This window comes from Asterias amurensis, chromosome 2, assembly GCF_032118995.1.
Source record: "Asterias amurensis chromosome 2, ASM3211899v1".
Classification (NCBI taxonomy): Eukaryota; Metazoa; Echinodermata; class Asteroidea; order Forcipulatida; family Asteriidae; genus Asterias; species Asterias amurensis.
Window position 1 is genome coordinate 1,439,119 of NC_092649.1, and position 15,013 is coordinate 1,454,131.

At 38.9% G+C, this 15,013-nt stretch overlaps 1 protein-coding gene and 1 non-coding gene across 6 annotated transcripts in view; one reads left to right on the forward strand and one right to left on the reverse strand.

Annotated features, from left to right (window-relative positions):
• The window catches only part of LOC139952862 (S-adenosylhomocysteine hydrolase-like protein 1), a 57,496-nt gene that overhangs the window by 12,270 nt on the left and 30,213 nt on the right, over positions 1 to 15,013 (forward strand). The window contains exon 1 of one of the 5 annotated variants that reach the window (XM_071952127.1): positions 5,736 to 6,384. The exons of the other annotated variants lie outside the window; for them this stretch is intronic. Within the exon in view, the coding sequence (XP_071808228.1) occupies positions 6,127 to 6,384 (258 nt within the window). The 5' untranslated portion in view covers positions 5,736 to 6,126. Of the gene's footprint in view, positions 1 to 5,735; positions 6,385 to 15,013 lie in introns of those variants that run through there. 5 annotated transcript variants of the gene reach the window in all.
• LOC139934162 (U6atac minor spliceosomal RNA) lies at positions 996 to 1,119 on the reverse strand. Its single transcript, XR_011785700.1, has one exon. It is a non-coding gene; the product is annotated as a U6atac minor spliceosomal RNA (small nuclear RNA).

Genomic DNA, 15,013 nt, shown 5'->3' on the forward strand with positions numbered 1-15,013 from the left:
TTTTACAATGTGTTTATTGTTTGCATGTCACGCCTGGAATGAGACATGCATGAGGACATGCTGGAATTTTACATCCATGGATTGTTTTGATTGTACTGCTGGATCACAGAGGTGAAGACACAGTTTGCCAAATAAATATCTGGCTGAAGTTGGCCATGGGATGGGATGTACATTTTCTGTAGCGATCTTCCGGTAAAATAACAAAATTATACAGTTACCATACCGTCACTTTATTTTAGTCAACATGATGCCATCCTGCCTTTGGGCTTTCCTTTTCAATTCATCTTGGGGGAAAAAACACAAACTATGAATAAGAAAAGGAAAATATTATCAATCATTTATATCAATCGTCTTCGTTTTGGAGACCCTTGGATGGACGAACTGCGAGGCTATTTTTCATTGAATTTCACAACCAGCAACCTGCGGAGTGAATGTGTTTTAATAAAATGTCAGCCGTGTTTACAGGGCATTGGCTCTGAGATCGCACTCTGATGATGAGCTGTGTGGATTCAGACCCAGGAGGAAATCAGAATTAAATTGCTGCGAGGGGATGACAGACGGTGATAAGGTTTAACTCTGCTGCACACCAAATGATGCTCATTTTCTGTTCACATTTTAAAGCGAATGTGACATGCACACATGTGTGTAGGCTCATCTCATTGTAGACTCAAATCTAACTTTCAAGAAATACTGTTAGACGTTTTCTTCTTCTTTATATTATGTCTGGTAATGAAAAGATGTCTCATCATGAGTGAGCTATGTGTAAATCATTGTAGCTCTCAAGTCTGCAGAAACCTTTTTAAAAACAGGGGAGCTTGCTATACGAACCAGAAACACAAGGGTTAACCCCTATTCTTCCGTGATGGGGTTTTGTTTGCATGCACTTTGGAAACGCTGTAGACTGGATCTATATGGAAAAGTTTGCGGTAACACCATGTAATCATTATATCTCTAAACGAGTTGAGGTGGTTCTGAAAAGAACCGTTGGTTTTAACTCAAAAACTTGGTTAGATGCCACAAAGTAATGGCATTGCCTTAACCATTTGTGTGTTATAAACGTCTCTGCTTCTTCCGTCCTTGTCAAGGGGAGTGCGGACCTTCTCTCCTTTCATATAGCACAAAATTGTACATCTAGGGAGGACATTTATCCTTTTGATGGCAATTTGCAAACATAAACCTCTGGTCATAAACAATGATGATCAACAATCCCTTAAAACGCTAATGATTGCACTTAGAATTTAAGGGCACTGTATTTAAGTTGCTTGTGCACAATGCACTTTAAGCCCATCATTCATGGCTTGTCAGCTCGAAGTAAATGCATTTGATCAGCACAGTACAATAACACTATTTAAAAAAAAAAAATTCCCTCCTTTTTTTTGGGGGGGGGGGGTGCGGGGCGATACTCCAATGTACTTTTCCTAGGTAGGGTCGAACATTGGTAAATACTCAAAAAATAAAAACTTACTTCGTGTTGAGAAGGACTGCAATTGTTGAGAGGTTGAACTTTTTTGATAAAGGATTTCCTTCGAAGTGTTCAAGGGTTAACATATTTTTTTACCCAAAAGTTTTAATCTGAGGAATGATTCATGCGTGGGGGACGGTGTCCATTCTCGAATGCTGCATGACAGAGATGTGGTTGGTCCCCGCTGTCACCTCATTTGTTTGTTACCCACTCTGTTACCTCGCTAAACGAGGATGGGTTCAATGTTGTGTGAGAGTACAGCGACACTCTTGGGTCTTTGCAGTCTTCTCAGCAAGTAGGTCTACAGTAGATATACTGTATTCAGATTTTCAAGGTACTTTTAAAGACTCACATGCCTGTATACTTCGTTTTTGAAAGGGCAAGGGCACCAAGGCATTTTCTTCTTGGAAATGGGCACACTATTGGGAAATTGTAAATTTCTACTGGAGCTTACATGTATCAAGGGCACTAAAGCAATACCCAGAGGGCATGGAGGCAGTTGCATTCACTGCCTCCATGAAGTAGCAGGCCTGGATTCATTTGTTTGAATCTTTCTTTGGTAAACAATTGCTTTAAAGGCAGTGGACACTATTGGTGATTGTCAAACACTAGCCTTCACAATTGGTGTATCTCAATATAAGCATAAAATAACAAACCTGTGAAAATTTGAGCTCAATCGGTCATCGAAATGCGAGATAATAATGAAAGAAAAAACACCCTTGTTACATGAAGTTGTGTGCGTTTAGATAATTGATTTCGAGACCTCAAGTTCTAAATTTGGTCTCAATACCAAATTCGTTGAAAATTGAAAATTACTTCTTTCTTGGAAACTATGGCACTTGAGAGGGAGCCGTTTCTCCCAATGTTTTATACCATCAACCTCTCCCCATTACCTTCACCAAGAAAGGCTTTATGCTAATAATTATTTTGAGTAATTACCAATAGTGTCCACTGCCTTTAAGTAGTTTTGTATATTTATTTGTTTTGTGTTGCTCATAGAGGCTCCTGCATTATGCCCAATATAAATATTTCCTAATACTTTAATTCAGCTGGATAATGTCACAAGTGACTTCTATGTTTTGTTTAAGTTACCTATAAATCAGTATTACGTTGGCAAAAACCTATCGATGGGGCTACCTTTATGAGCATGACAGCTTTCTCCAATTTGTCCTGAGTGGTTTCAACCTGTCATTAAGAGCTTGTGGCATACCGTGTTTATTAGTTTGGCATTCTTGATATTCAATATTGTATATTTCTTTCACGTGGAATGGCCATCAGTAGTGAGACTTGATAAATACCAATTTGTATCATAAGGCACACCATGCAACAAACTACAACTGGGTTAGTAGTCCCCTTGCGCATGCTCCATAGAGTATAAGGTTGGTACAAAAAGGTTAGCAAAAATCAAATAACAATTTAATAGTATAATGGTAGAGCAAATATAAAAAATTGTAATGTTGACATTTTAAAAATGCTTTTCACATGGACTTACAGTGTACATGGTCTAAGTGTAAAATAGTTAATGGCCAGGGCCCAATTTCATAGAGCTGCTTAGCACAAAAATTTGCTAGCATGAAATTTCGTCCTTGATAAAAACATGTACCAACCAAATATTCATTTGTTGCATTTCTTACACTGAAAATCACAAGGAAGTTTAGTTGGTAATCCTGTTTTTATCAAAGCAAAAATTTCATGCTAAGCAAATTTTTGTGCTTAGCAGCTCTATGAAATTGGGCCCTGATGTTTAGACCAGAGCAGAGTCTTTCCCCAAGGCTAAAATGGCTTCCTGATTGCTGTACATTAAAGCTCCCTGATTGTAAGATGCAAGTTGCCAGCCCTGCGTAGTACTTGTAAATGTATACTACATTTTGTCTCGAGCCTTGAAGGGGTATGAGGGGGCGAGGAGAGGGAGGTACAAATAGGGGAACATGTGACCCATTAGTAACCGATGATCGAGGTTCACATGGGCTACCCTTGTCAGGTTTTATTTGTACATCATTTCCGTCACCTTTCAATGGGATATCATTATATCCCAGGATGTGATTCATTTATGAGGGAGTTTGCTGAAAGCTTTTTTTAAAGTGACCTTCAGATATTGAGAGTGGTGACCATTTGCTCTTTTGCACGGATCCAATATATTGTGTAGAGCCTAGTAGACTTCATGCTTCATTTGTATTGTAATGTATCTGTGTTGATGAAAGTGTCATCACATTACCAAGTTTAGTAAACAGAATGCTTCTACTCATTTCAGTGCTCTTCCTAATTCATGGCTCTACACGCAATTGGCTGACCGTGCAAATGTCATAGTCAGGCCTTTATGGTTTGTTTTTGAAGCAGCAAGGGCACCAAGACATTTCTTCTTGATAAAGGGCACCCTAAATGAGCAAGTTGTAAATTTGTACTGCAGCATTTCAAAGGCACCAAGGCAATAACCTTGGTTGCCTCTGTGAAGTATTTATTAGGCCGGTGAATGGACAGAATTTCTTGAAGCAGATTTGCCTGCCACAAATTAACCATGTCTCCTTTGATTAAAAAAAGTTCCCTCCTTCAGACAGGGTGGTACGCCAGTCATTGGACTCTGGTGATTATGGTGATTAATGCCTGATCCAATGTAAACCTTAAACAGTTCATAGTGATTACATGTGTATCTAGACCTACTACCAGTATTGCAGTCCTCAGCCCAACAGAATCAAACAGTTTGATGTTGAGGGGTCACATCATTCTTGGTCACAGTGGTCAGGGGTCATCATCATCATGGTCGGTTGCACAGCAGGGATAGCAAGGGTTCATGATGTGCTGCTGCATCAGCAAATTTGCCTACTGTGCAAGTACCTGGGTTCTTCTCAGGTTTTTTTGGTGAAACTGGGGGCATTCTGGACTTAAGTTTTGAAGTTAAACCAAAGCACGCTGAATTGATATTGTAAGGTCTGTGGAATGATGTCTACTCCGTGTTTATGTTGGTTTTACAACCCTACTGTGCATGCTGGAGCATGCTAAATGGTTTCATATTGGTGTATTTGTGTGAATTGAATTGGGAAGTGTAAGAATTTTTGTTTAAATTCCTTCCTGCGTAAACTACAATTTACGCATAGCAGCATATAAATTGCACATACTGACCCGATATGCTACATGTATTGTAGCTTTTACATGGGGAGTAGCTTGTACATGGGGAGAACCATGAGTACGGAGCATTATAGAATGTACGTGTACACTTGATGTTATGATAATGTGAAGCTACTGTCACCGGCTGACATTTGCCTTGCATAGATAATCCAGGGCCCTACAGGATTTAAAAACATTACTTTAACAACAGCAGCTGATGGGGCTACCCTGGTAAAACAAGATAAACATAAATTGAAGTGTTAAAACAGAATTTGTGAGTTGTCATTTTGCAATAATCAGCTCTATTAAATTAGATGATGTGAGATCAATCCACATTCTGAAACCCAAATCTCAGGGAAATGACACAGCAGAGATTCACTGCAAAGTGTCCCTGGAGCATCCTATATTTATTCATATGGGACTCCTATATTAAGATGGTGGAGCATCACGCATGGCGGCAGTAAATACACTACATGGCAACATAAAGTATGACCAGGATAACAAGGTTTTATGCATGTGGCATACATTATTTTAAAATGTGTTATTATTCCATTGGGATGTACAAATTCTGCTTGCAGGAAGTCGGGCTCTTTGGCTCTTTTTGTGAAATTTCATGTCGCAGGATAATAATAATAATAAAACAAAAATCTTAAAGCGCACATATCCTATAGATACTAGATTAAGGCACTGAACAAAATAAAGAATTTACAATGGAAACATTAAAGAGCTCTGAACAGTTCAGTCTTCAAAAGTATGTCATGATTGAGTCAGACTGGCGGATTTCTGGGGGTTACATTCATGACCAAAACAATAAAAAATGGTTTCACTTTTGCTCTGCAGGTTTCAATGTAGTACACTTCATTTTGTCTGTAAACTACTCAACCAATGAGGTAATAGATTGCCCTTTTTATCAAGCCTATCATATATAGATTAATTTCTGTAGTTTTTGTTGACACTGTTATTTATAAACTTACTTTATGCTCAGAGTGAAAGACTAGCAGACAGTGCATACAAAAAAGGTGTTAGGTTCACTGTATCATGTATCAGCTGAACAAAAGCGGTGATCATTTTGTGAAGATAAACATCAGTGTAAAGCCACTTTAAAAATAAAAGGGGCTTGGTGCATAGCCTGTCCACACATACAGCAGTGTGGGTGGAAGCACACTCATACATGAACCTGCAGAGCGAATTTCCTACTATACAACCTGTATGATCCATTGAAGGTCACGTACATGTACAAGTTTGATGGTCATGTACATGTAGGACTGCTGAAAGAACAGGCCCTAGTTGCTAAAGCATTGCCTGTGTGTTTCAAAACTGTCTCCTCCATACCTAATACCCTTGATGATGATGTCATCATGGCCGGTGCCCCCACATGACAGGATCTGACAAAGAGAGGAAATTCACCGACCGAGGCCCCCCTAAGATTACTCTAGACAACTTCATTTTCAAGATCATTCACTCTTTGGAGTTTTGCAGAGTTTGTGTGCAGTGTACCCACATTTTTAGAACCCATCTAATTTTATAGGCATAGTTTTTTGGGTGGATTCCAAAGAAAAGAAATGGGAGACAAAAGTAATAGCGAGTTTGCTGAGGCTGTAATGGACGGGTTTTCCGAAGGCAGAGACGGCGGATCCAACGTTGATGGGGTAGTAGTCACTTTTCAGGAGAAGGATGATGTGATTCTACCCACTGAGTTTAGTGTGACAGATGATCCCAGCATTGAGGCAGAGCCAGCCAAGAATGGAATAAGCGAGGACAGGCCCAAAGATAAGAATGGCAAGAAGAAAAGTGGCAAGTGCTCATCAGAACACAAAGAGGTACATGTAACTTATTTCAAGAGTAGGGCCCCTGTTCTTGCATTCATGACTCAAACTCGAAACTTGTAAATGGTAAAATGCTGTACAGTGTATACATGTAGAGGTGTACAGTTGTACAACGAATGTATACACGTAGGATACATTCCGAAAGGGTTGAAACTTGAGTAAAGATTCTGAACAAACCAGTGTTTTGGAACTTGCGTGTCAGTCCATAGTAGACACAGTGTATGTGTAGTGGTGACGTACTTGTACTTGTAAATGTGGATCATACTGTAATGGCTCCACAATGTAGGCTACCACTACCTGTGCGAACAATAGAGCTATGGGTGAAGAGTGGGAGTGATGTTTTACATGGCTGCAAGATGGCATTGGTCTAAATGTAATTGTTGAGAGAGAAATATGCCCCCCATTGGAGGCCTTGATGAATGGTGGTTTCATCTTCTCGTTTATAAATGTCATGGTTGATCAAACTTGTCATAAATGTGGCTGTCGAATCATGTAGACTTGTTACAGTGTACGTATGTAAAAACACATGTACATGTGTGTGTAGTACTCACAAGGCTCAATTTCCCCACCACTGATCACCACTGATAGTATTATGATTTTTGGTTGAACACAGACCGATTTGCTAACGCGGGTGAACCTATGCAGATTGACATGGCGGTGCTGTGCTAACTGAGCATAGCCCTATAATGTTGGCGTTCTCATTTTAGTTTGGTTAAGTCTTTGGTTTCAACCTGTTCTACCGGGACAGGCAGGGATCACACCAAAGTTTACGATACCACCTGACACGTCAAAACCCGACTTTCAAAGGTCAAAAAAAAAATCACTGCGCCCTATCTACCAAGGCGCCTTGTCTGATAACGATTGATTTAAAAATGTGCCAAAAGTAATTGTCTCCCAAAATGGTGACATTCGAAGATGCACATTGTACACATCATGACACTACTAGAATCTCAAAGTTGTATTATTCTTAATTAATGTCGTACATAATTTAATGTATCATGTACATGTACACAGTCATCCACAGGGATTTTAATTATATACCTAACCTGACAGTTATATGATGGTCAGATTTACATTGATGGCTTCATTAAATAAGCCAAATAGTTGACAAGACGGACTTGTTTTGCACTTTAGTCTTGCTCAGCTGCAGAAAGACATATTTGTTTCAGAAAAAATTCCCTTAGTGTCCACTTTGCCATTCTGAATGGATACTGTTTACAGTGAAATTCTCAAATGTCATAAATTCCCATTCCTCGGTATGCAGAAAACATCAATCTTAAGTTACGTGTGTATTTACATTTAAAAAGAAGAAAAAAGAAAAAGAAGTGTGGGTTAAAAGATGCGAAGAAACTCTTCACTTAAAGTCCTCCCCCGGCTAAGGCAAGATCAGATTGCTGCATCCGCTCATCATTGGGAAGAGAACGTAGTATCCGTACAATCTGTCAAACTTGTGAAGATGTAGCAGCGACGATGATGGTGCCTTTGGATCCAGATCTCATCTCGGCGAAACATCTTCACATTATACATTCAGTTTGATAAAGAAGACGTACCTAATCGAGTTGTGTCCTAATTATAACTCTACTGGGGAGATTGTCAGCAGACGATGGTAATGTGGCCCGTGGTTTCGGGGACTTAGTAGTGAAGTCACTTTTGCTCGTCATCGATGTTCAACTGAGTCAACATAATAAGTTCCTTCTCGCACAGAGTTCTTTTCCGTCGGGAAGGGCAGATCTCTCTTTTCAGAGAGTGACAGTTGGAGAGAGAAGGTTTCATAATATAATTAACAGTGACCGTTCGTTCTCTTCAAGCCACACTGCTTTTTTCCTGGCAGTCTTCCCACCATCTTTCTAAGAACTGTTCCAATCAGTGAGGTACATAGTAATTGTCTTACACTGATGACGGGTCGTCATGGCAAAGTCCAAGCCATTAGATAAGCCACCAGAATGGGCCGTGCCAGTCGCCCTCCATCTGGGATTATTTGGTGTAGGGATCAAGGGAACTGAGCCACCTCCTTCTGCTGCTGTGATATCGGCCACCAAAGAAGCTTTTGTGGAAAGAGAACAAGCTTCACAATCACAGGTAATATGGTCATTCAATTGCAGAATGTTGTGCCCACCGTGCACAGCTGTTAATTTAACGTATGTACATGTGTAGATCATAATTAAAGCATGGAGAAAAGAAAAAGAAGTATTGTTTAAATGGTAGAAGTACATAAAGTTGATATAATTTTTTTAGGGTAGGTGAGGATGGGCAGGGAATTGTGAGTATCAAAAGCTACATGTACAATTGTGTGTAAATCCTGATACAGTCCGAGTCGTTATAATGAGTAATACGGCAATGTGCTTCATGTGGTTCTAGTCCCGATCTTGAAACTTTTGTCCTTTATGAAGGTACATCAGCATCATTGTTTTTTTCTCCAGATGGGACGTAAAGCCGTAGGACCAGGTGTGCGTTGTGTAATAAAGAACCTAGTTACCCTTATCACTACGAGAAGGGTTTGCTCTGGTGTTTGTTGCAGTGGCTGCTGAGTGCTCCGCAGCACCTTAAACCCTTATATGGTGCTACATGTAGTTTTTTCCCCCTCTTTTTTCTTCTTCTCCCTCTTTTTTCTTCTTCTCGTAATTCACAAACTTCAAAACCTTTGTTTCTCATGTTTGGTCAAGTGCCTTCAGCACCTTTTTGGTAGGTGTGTTTGTGCGCTTCATTAAACACAAATGGTATTGTACACTACATTTTTGTGTCATGATATTGCTCTATGGTATTGTCAGTATAGTGGGTACATCGTAACAAAGGAAGAAAAAAGGGAACAATATTGTCTTTACAATGGAAGTCTTTTTTTTGTTTATGCCCACCATTTGTCTTGTCCACTTCCATAGTAGTCTATGGAGAGTGTCACATGGACAAGGAACAAAGGAAAGTCCCGCAACAATGGCAATCAATTACAGGCCTAATATAAACAGTGCAGACTGTCTTTTAATATTGTCTTGCTTTCATAAGCATTGATTCTTTTAAGTTTTACTATGTACTTATTGTAGGCCTATTCACAAATGTTGTTGACAAGATGTTTACTGTCTGCTGCTTAATGGTGGTTCCTAAGCCCAGCTTCAGGGCTGAATACGTAGGTAAATTCACTTCAGGTCAGGTACGATTCACTGGAGTGCACGACTAACTTGAGAAATACACGTCATGTATTATTGACCTTCCGGAAATTACTAATGGAAATACATGTAATATAACAATATGGCAATTTGTGCGAGGTTGCTGCAAAGGTTGTTATCCTCTGTCAATGTTAGTAAATAAGCTGGGACTCATAGGAGCTAATTGGCATGCTCTTAAGAACCGAAAACATCTGCACACCCTAACTAAATGTGCAAACTACGCAAAAAAAAGTACACTTTTGTTGTTCAAGGGAAATTTTTTGACTTCTCTTTATTTTCCGATTGATTGGACGACTTGTAATAAACTAAATTACTCATTTCACAAAAACCATCAAGACAACACACCATTTATAAATGAATCTTCCAGAATGCACATAAGTGCATTTAAAACCAAGATAGACACCAAGTAAAAAACATTCTGAAAACCTTGTTTAAAAAACTTAAAACGTCCTTTAGCCAGACTTCTCAAATTTGGGTCCAGAATGCCCCACAGTTTTGACAAATCCTAGGGAGAACCCCGATACACTTGAATTGTCAAACTTACATAAAAATGTGGATAACTTACATAATGGAAAAGAAATAAAGCAAAAACTCATGGATCATAAACATTAAGGGCAGTGGACACTATTAGTAATTACTCAACCTAATTATCAGCATAAAACCTCACTTCGTAACGAGTAATGGGGAGAGGTTGATAGTATAAAACATTGTGAAAAACGGCTCTCTCTGAAGTGACATAGTTTTAGAGAAAGAAGTAATTTTCCACAAATTTGATTTTGAGACCTCAGATTTAGAAGTTGAGGTCTCGAAATCAAGCATCTGAAAGCACACAACTTTGGCTCAGAAGGGTTTTTTTCTTTCATATTTATCTTGCAACTTCGTCGACAAATTGAGCTCTAATTTGCAGGTTTGTTATTATGCATTTTATGTTGAGATACACCAAGTGAGAAGACTGGTCTTTGACAATTACCAATAGTGTCCAGTGTGTTTAACTATTCATGTAGTATCCTTAGTACAGTCTGTTTCAGTCTGAGATAAACCCCAGGATTTGTCTGCAGTTATAATAATATCTTAAGAGGATTAATACTGAGTGGATGTTTCTCCCTCAACCCCCGCCATCATCATTAGACCTGACACAACAGAGTTTTGAGAGTCCGAGATGAGTATCCGGATATGCGACTGTTTGTTTTCAGAAGCTTCTATCTGTGTGGGTCCACAAACTGGGATGGTATTAAGAATGTGTACGTTTGGCATTCCGAGATGCTGCCTAGAAGTCTCTTAAATTAACGGAGGATGATCGATTATGGCCATCAATCTGAACCTCTTTATCATCATAGATCAGAGGATAGTTTAATGTGTCAGGAGCAGTGAGGCTCTGGTGGTGAATAAGGCGTCGGCTTTGCTGAAGGAACTTTGCAGAAACTGCAGGGTTCCCCATGCCTTGCTAGCGTATTGGGATGATACTGGTGAATTGTATGCCGATACAAGCAAAATTTGGCCGATGATACGCCAATCAAATTCTTTATTTTTCGAAAATTGTATAAAAAAAATCATGAGGAAATCAATATAGAATGTTCCAGATTACAGAGTGGCTGACTTTTCAAACCGAGATAAACACTAAGTAGAAAACATTCTGAATACCTTTTTTTAATTTAAAGATGCTATGTCAGATTTTTTGCCCAAAACATTAAAAAATAGATTTTTTTGAGTGAATGGTATTTCAAAGAGTAGTTTAAGTTAAACTTATCACCCGCTCTAACGAAAAAAGTTTAACTTAAACTTTTAATGGTCAGGAACCATGACAAAAAACTAAAACGTTTCTTATAAGAGACGTAAGAATTGGTCACGTGATATATTGTCGGGTTCTGACAAAACTAATTTTGAGCACTTTATTTCCCTGCTACTAATAATTGGCAGACTTTTTCGAGCATTGGCTCAAATGAAAGCTTGTAACTTTCTCGACCCCCATTAAAATACCTATTGAGTTTTAAATCAAATTTTGGGGGTCAAATTGGCCAAAAATCTGACATAGCATTTTAAAGCCATTGGACCCTTTCGGTTCAGGAAAAAAAAAAAAAGGTCACAGATTTACAAATAACTTACAGGGTTTACAGAAGGCAATGGTGAAAGACTTCTCTTGAAATATTATTCCATGAAATGCTTTACTTTTTGAGAAAACAGCAAAACAATATAAATTCTCGTTAACGAGAATTACGGATTTATTTTAAACACATGTCATGACACGCGGAAACAAGGGTGGGTTTTTCCGTTGTTTTCTCCCGACTCCGATGACCGATTGAGCCTAAATTTTCACAGGTTTGTTATTTGATATAGAAGTTGTGGTACACAAAGTGTGGGCCTTGGACAACACTGTTTACCGAAAGGGTCCAATGGCTTTAAATGCGCTTCAGCCAAACATCCCAAAAAGTGGGTCCAAAATGCCGTACAGTGTTTGCAAAAATCCAAGGGAGAACCCCGACTGACTGGAAACCAAGACATTATTGTGAAACATTTCATAGTACATGGAGGGAGTAAGAAGATAAAACTGAAATTTTATTTACTTTGAAGTTTTCTGCCAGAATTTCTTCTCCAGAACTGTTCCTTTTTGCTTTGGAATAGTTGCTTCAGCTGCTTATCTTTTTAACTGGGAAGGGGAAGAAGGGGGTTGCTGTGGGTGGCAGAGAGCGTGGGTGGAAAGGGGCATGTAGTCATGCTGATTGGGGCGTGTATGTCTGGCTGAGCAGTACTGAGTTCTTTGGGCAGATTGGTTGTGAAATCCTTGCGTGAATTGGTATGACTTGGTACGTTTTATGTTTGAGCATGGAGAAGATGTGTACTCTTGTCTGTTTGCCTATAAATGAAATAGGTGTAAAAATGTACCCTGGTTTGTAGGCTGACTGACTATACATGTAACAATGGGAGACTTATGGACGGTTCTTTTTCACAGTTGTCGCTAGTAGCGCGTGCTTAGACCTATGCGCGCTATTCTGAGCAGTGCGCTTAGAGCCGCAAAAAAAGACCGATATGTCCACTGCTGCCAGTGTCTTAAAAGTCTCCAATTGGTCATGACTTACACCTGTTGAGCAGCAGTTTTGATGACATAGTTTTGGGCTGGGCTAGAGTTTAAGCTTTCTGCAAGACCAGTTTCTTAGTTAATTTCCAAATCGCTTCATTACAAAACCTTAAAAATGTTCAGACACACGATTGTGTTATCTATTGTGATGGGGGCCCCAAGACCAATTGTGCTATCTTTACATTCCAGGCTTGCTTAGGGAACGACACCTGCAACCTTAAAAAAAAAAAATGCTTACACATTGGTATGCGCAATTTGTGTCTAGGTGGAAACTTCACTATTTATTCATGATACATGTAAAGTATATAATGCATGAACCTGTGAAATACATAATGATAGAACGGCTGTCTCTGCAATACATCCACTTGTCCGAAGGATTTTCATAGGCTAAGGATAAGGCTCTTCACAACCGCTCCATCAGTTGCAGGGAAAATTGCATCATGTTGCATTGTAAACCTACACGTACATATCCATCATTGGGGTATTGATTTTTTGCTCACAGTGTAGAAACTGACCTGTAACAATGGCAACATATCTTTTCTGCCCTATTAAACCAGACCCAAATTCAATCTGTATAATTCACTTATTTATTTACCATTTACGCATGTATGCACGTTATACATGTACGCGTATAAATCATGGTATACATGTACGCGTATAAATGCCAATTTATGATAAGGTACATGTAAGAAGAAACAAAACATAGTTTATTCTTATGTCTCAACACCATGCAAAGCTTCAAATAATACTTATGATAACATGATTTTCTTTAAAACTTTCCGCAGACATGGTCTCATATTTATTCTTGCATTCTCGTTTACCTTGTAAACAGATTCAAAATAAATTACTTGCGTATTACATGTATGTTAGTTTCACTTTCTCTGTGTTTGTGTTTGTGCACCCGAGCAGTTTTATAATTGGTCATTAATGAAATGAAGGTCTACAAAGTAATCTCTGTGTGCGTACATGTCCTTGTTGATTCATATACTGTAGGTTTGGTGATTGGTCACCATTGTTCTTGCCAATAAAAAAAAGTGCAAAATGATGTTGTTCACAACAAAATATCCAGTTGTAACAAAATAATTAATTACCCACACGCACTCTGTACAGCTATGGGAGACAGCATAGCAGACTTGTAGTAATGCACATAATGTACAATGTACATGGAAATTGGCTGCAAAACGTATAGTACAGAGCTATTGTGCAGTGCCTCTTTTTTAATTAAGTAAGACTTGTAATGGTGATTGATTGATGAGGTATACTGTAACTTGATGGTCTTGTGTCATGCTCATACCACAGTGGCAATTGTTGATGATGCATTCTTTTGAGACTATAGTCTCGATACGTCCATGATATGGAGTAAATGCACAGGACATGACCTGCGTCGCAGTTTGACCCACTACCTTAAAGAAGTTGATCTTTATCTTTATTTCATATTAATCCAGTAATAGGATTAAGACCAATCCTTCAGTGTAATCCTATCAATATGCAAGGCCTCTCATAAAGCAGGGATTAACATAAACCATGATGGGTTCAATTTCACAGTAGATGCTAAGCAAACAAATATAACTGCTTGATACACTGCTAAGCAACAGTTTGCAGGAAACCAGTCATAGATGAAATTAGTCATCACATGCACTGGCACATGTCGCTAGGTTCAGCTACATAAGCAAAGTAAGGTTTGTGTTTAAGAAATTTTTTAACTGTAAGCCCACCATAACTAAATTGGTGTGACATTTTTTTCCCAACAATAATAAGTATTGTCATTGTTACTGTAGACTGCAATGCTAACATACATTGTAAACAATAAGCGGAAGTTGCCACTGTTCAGAAAACTACCCTCTCCTGAGTGAACTATTTCCAGGGCCCAACTTCATAGAGCTGTTTTTGAAAAGCAGAAAATATTGCTTGACACATTTCTGCTAAGCACAAATTGGCGGGGACACACGTCACAAACATAGCATGGTAGTTTGGCTGGTAATCTTATTCTGGTAAGCATAATTTGGTTGTGCTTAGCTGCTTTTTTGTGCTTAATATGGCCTGGGTTATGAAAAGGAAGTTTTCCTGCCCACTTACACTAGCAGACAGATTGTTCACTTTTAGGAAAACATTGAACCAATTAACTCTTTGGACCTCTCTGCCGGCAGACACTTGCAGATGACCCCGACTAAATATTTACTGACATCATAAAATTATATCAATTTGCTAATACAACAGTCAAGCAACACACACAGGTGTGCGTAAATTGTTTACTTACTGATCATGCAAACAGGGACTTTGTGGAGCAGAGTCTACAAACATACCGGGTGAAGCTAAGTTCACTGCATGTCTTTGGTTCAAGGGATATCGTTGGGCAATATCCAGGATTTTGATCTAGTATTATGTAGGAAAT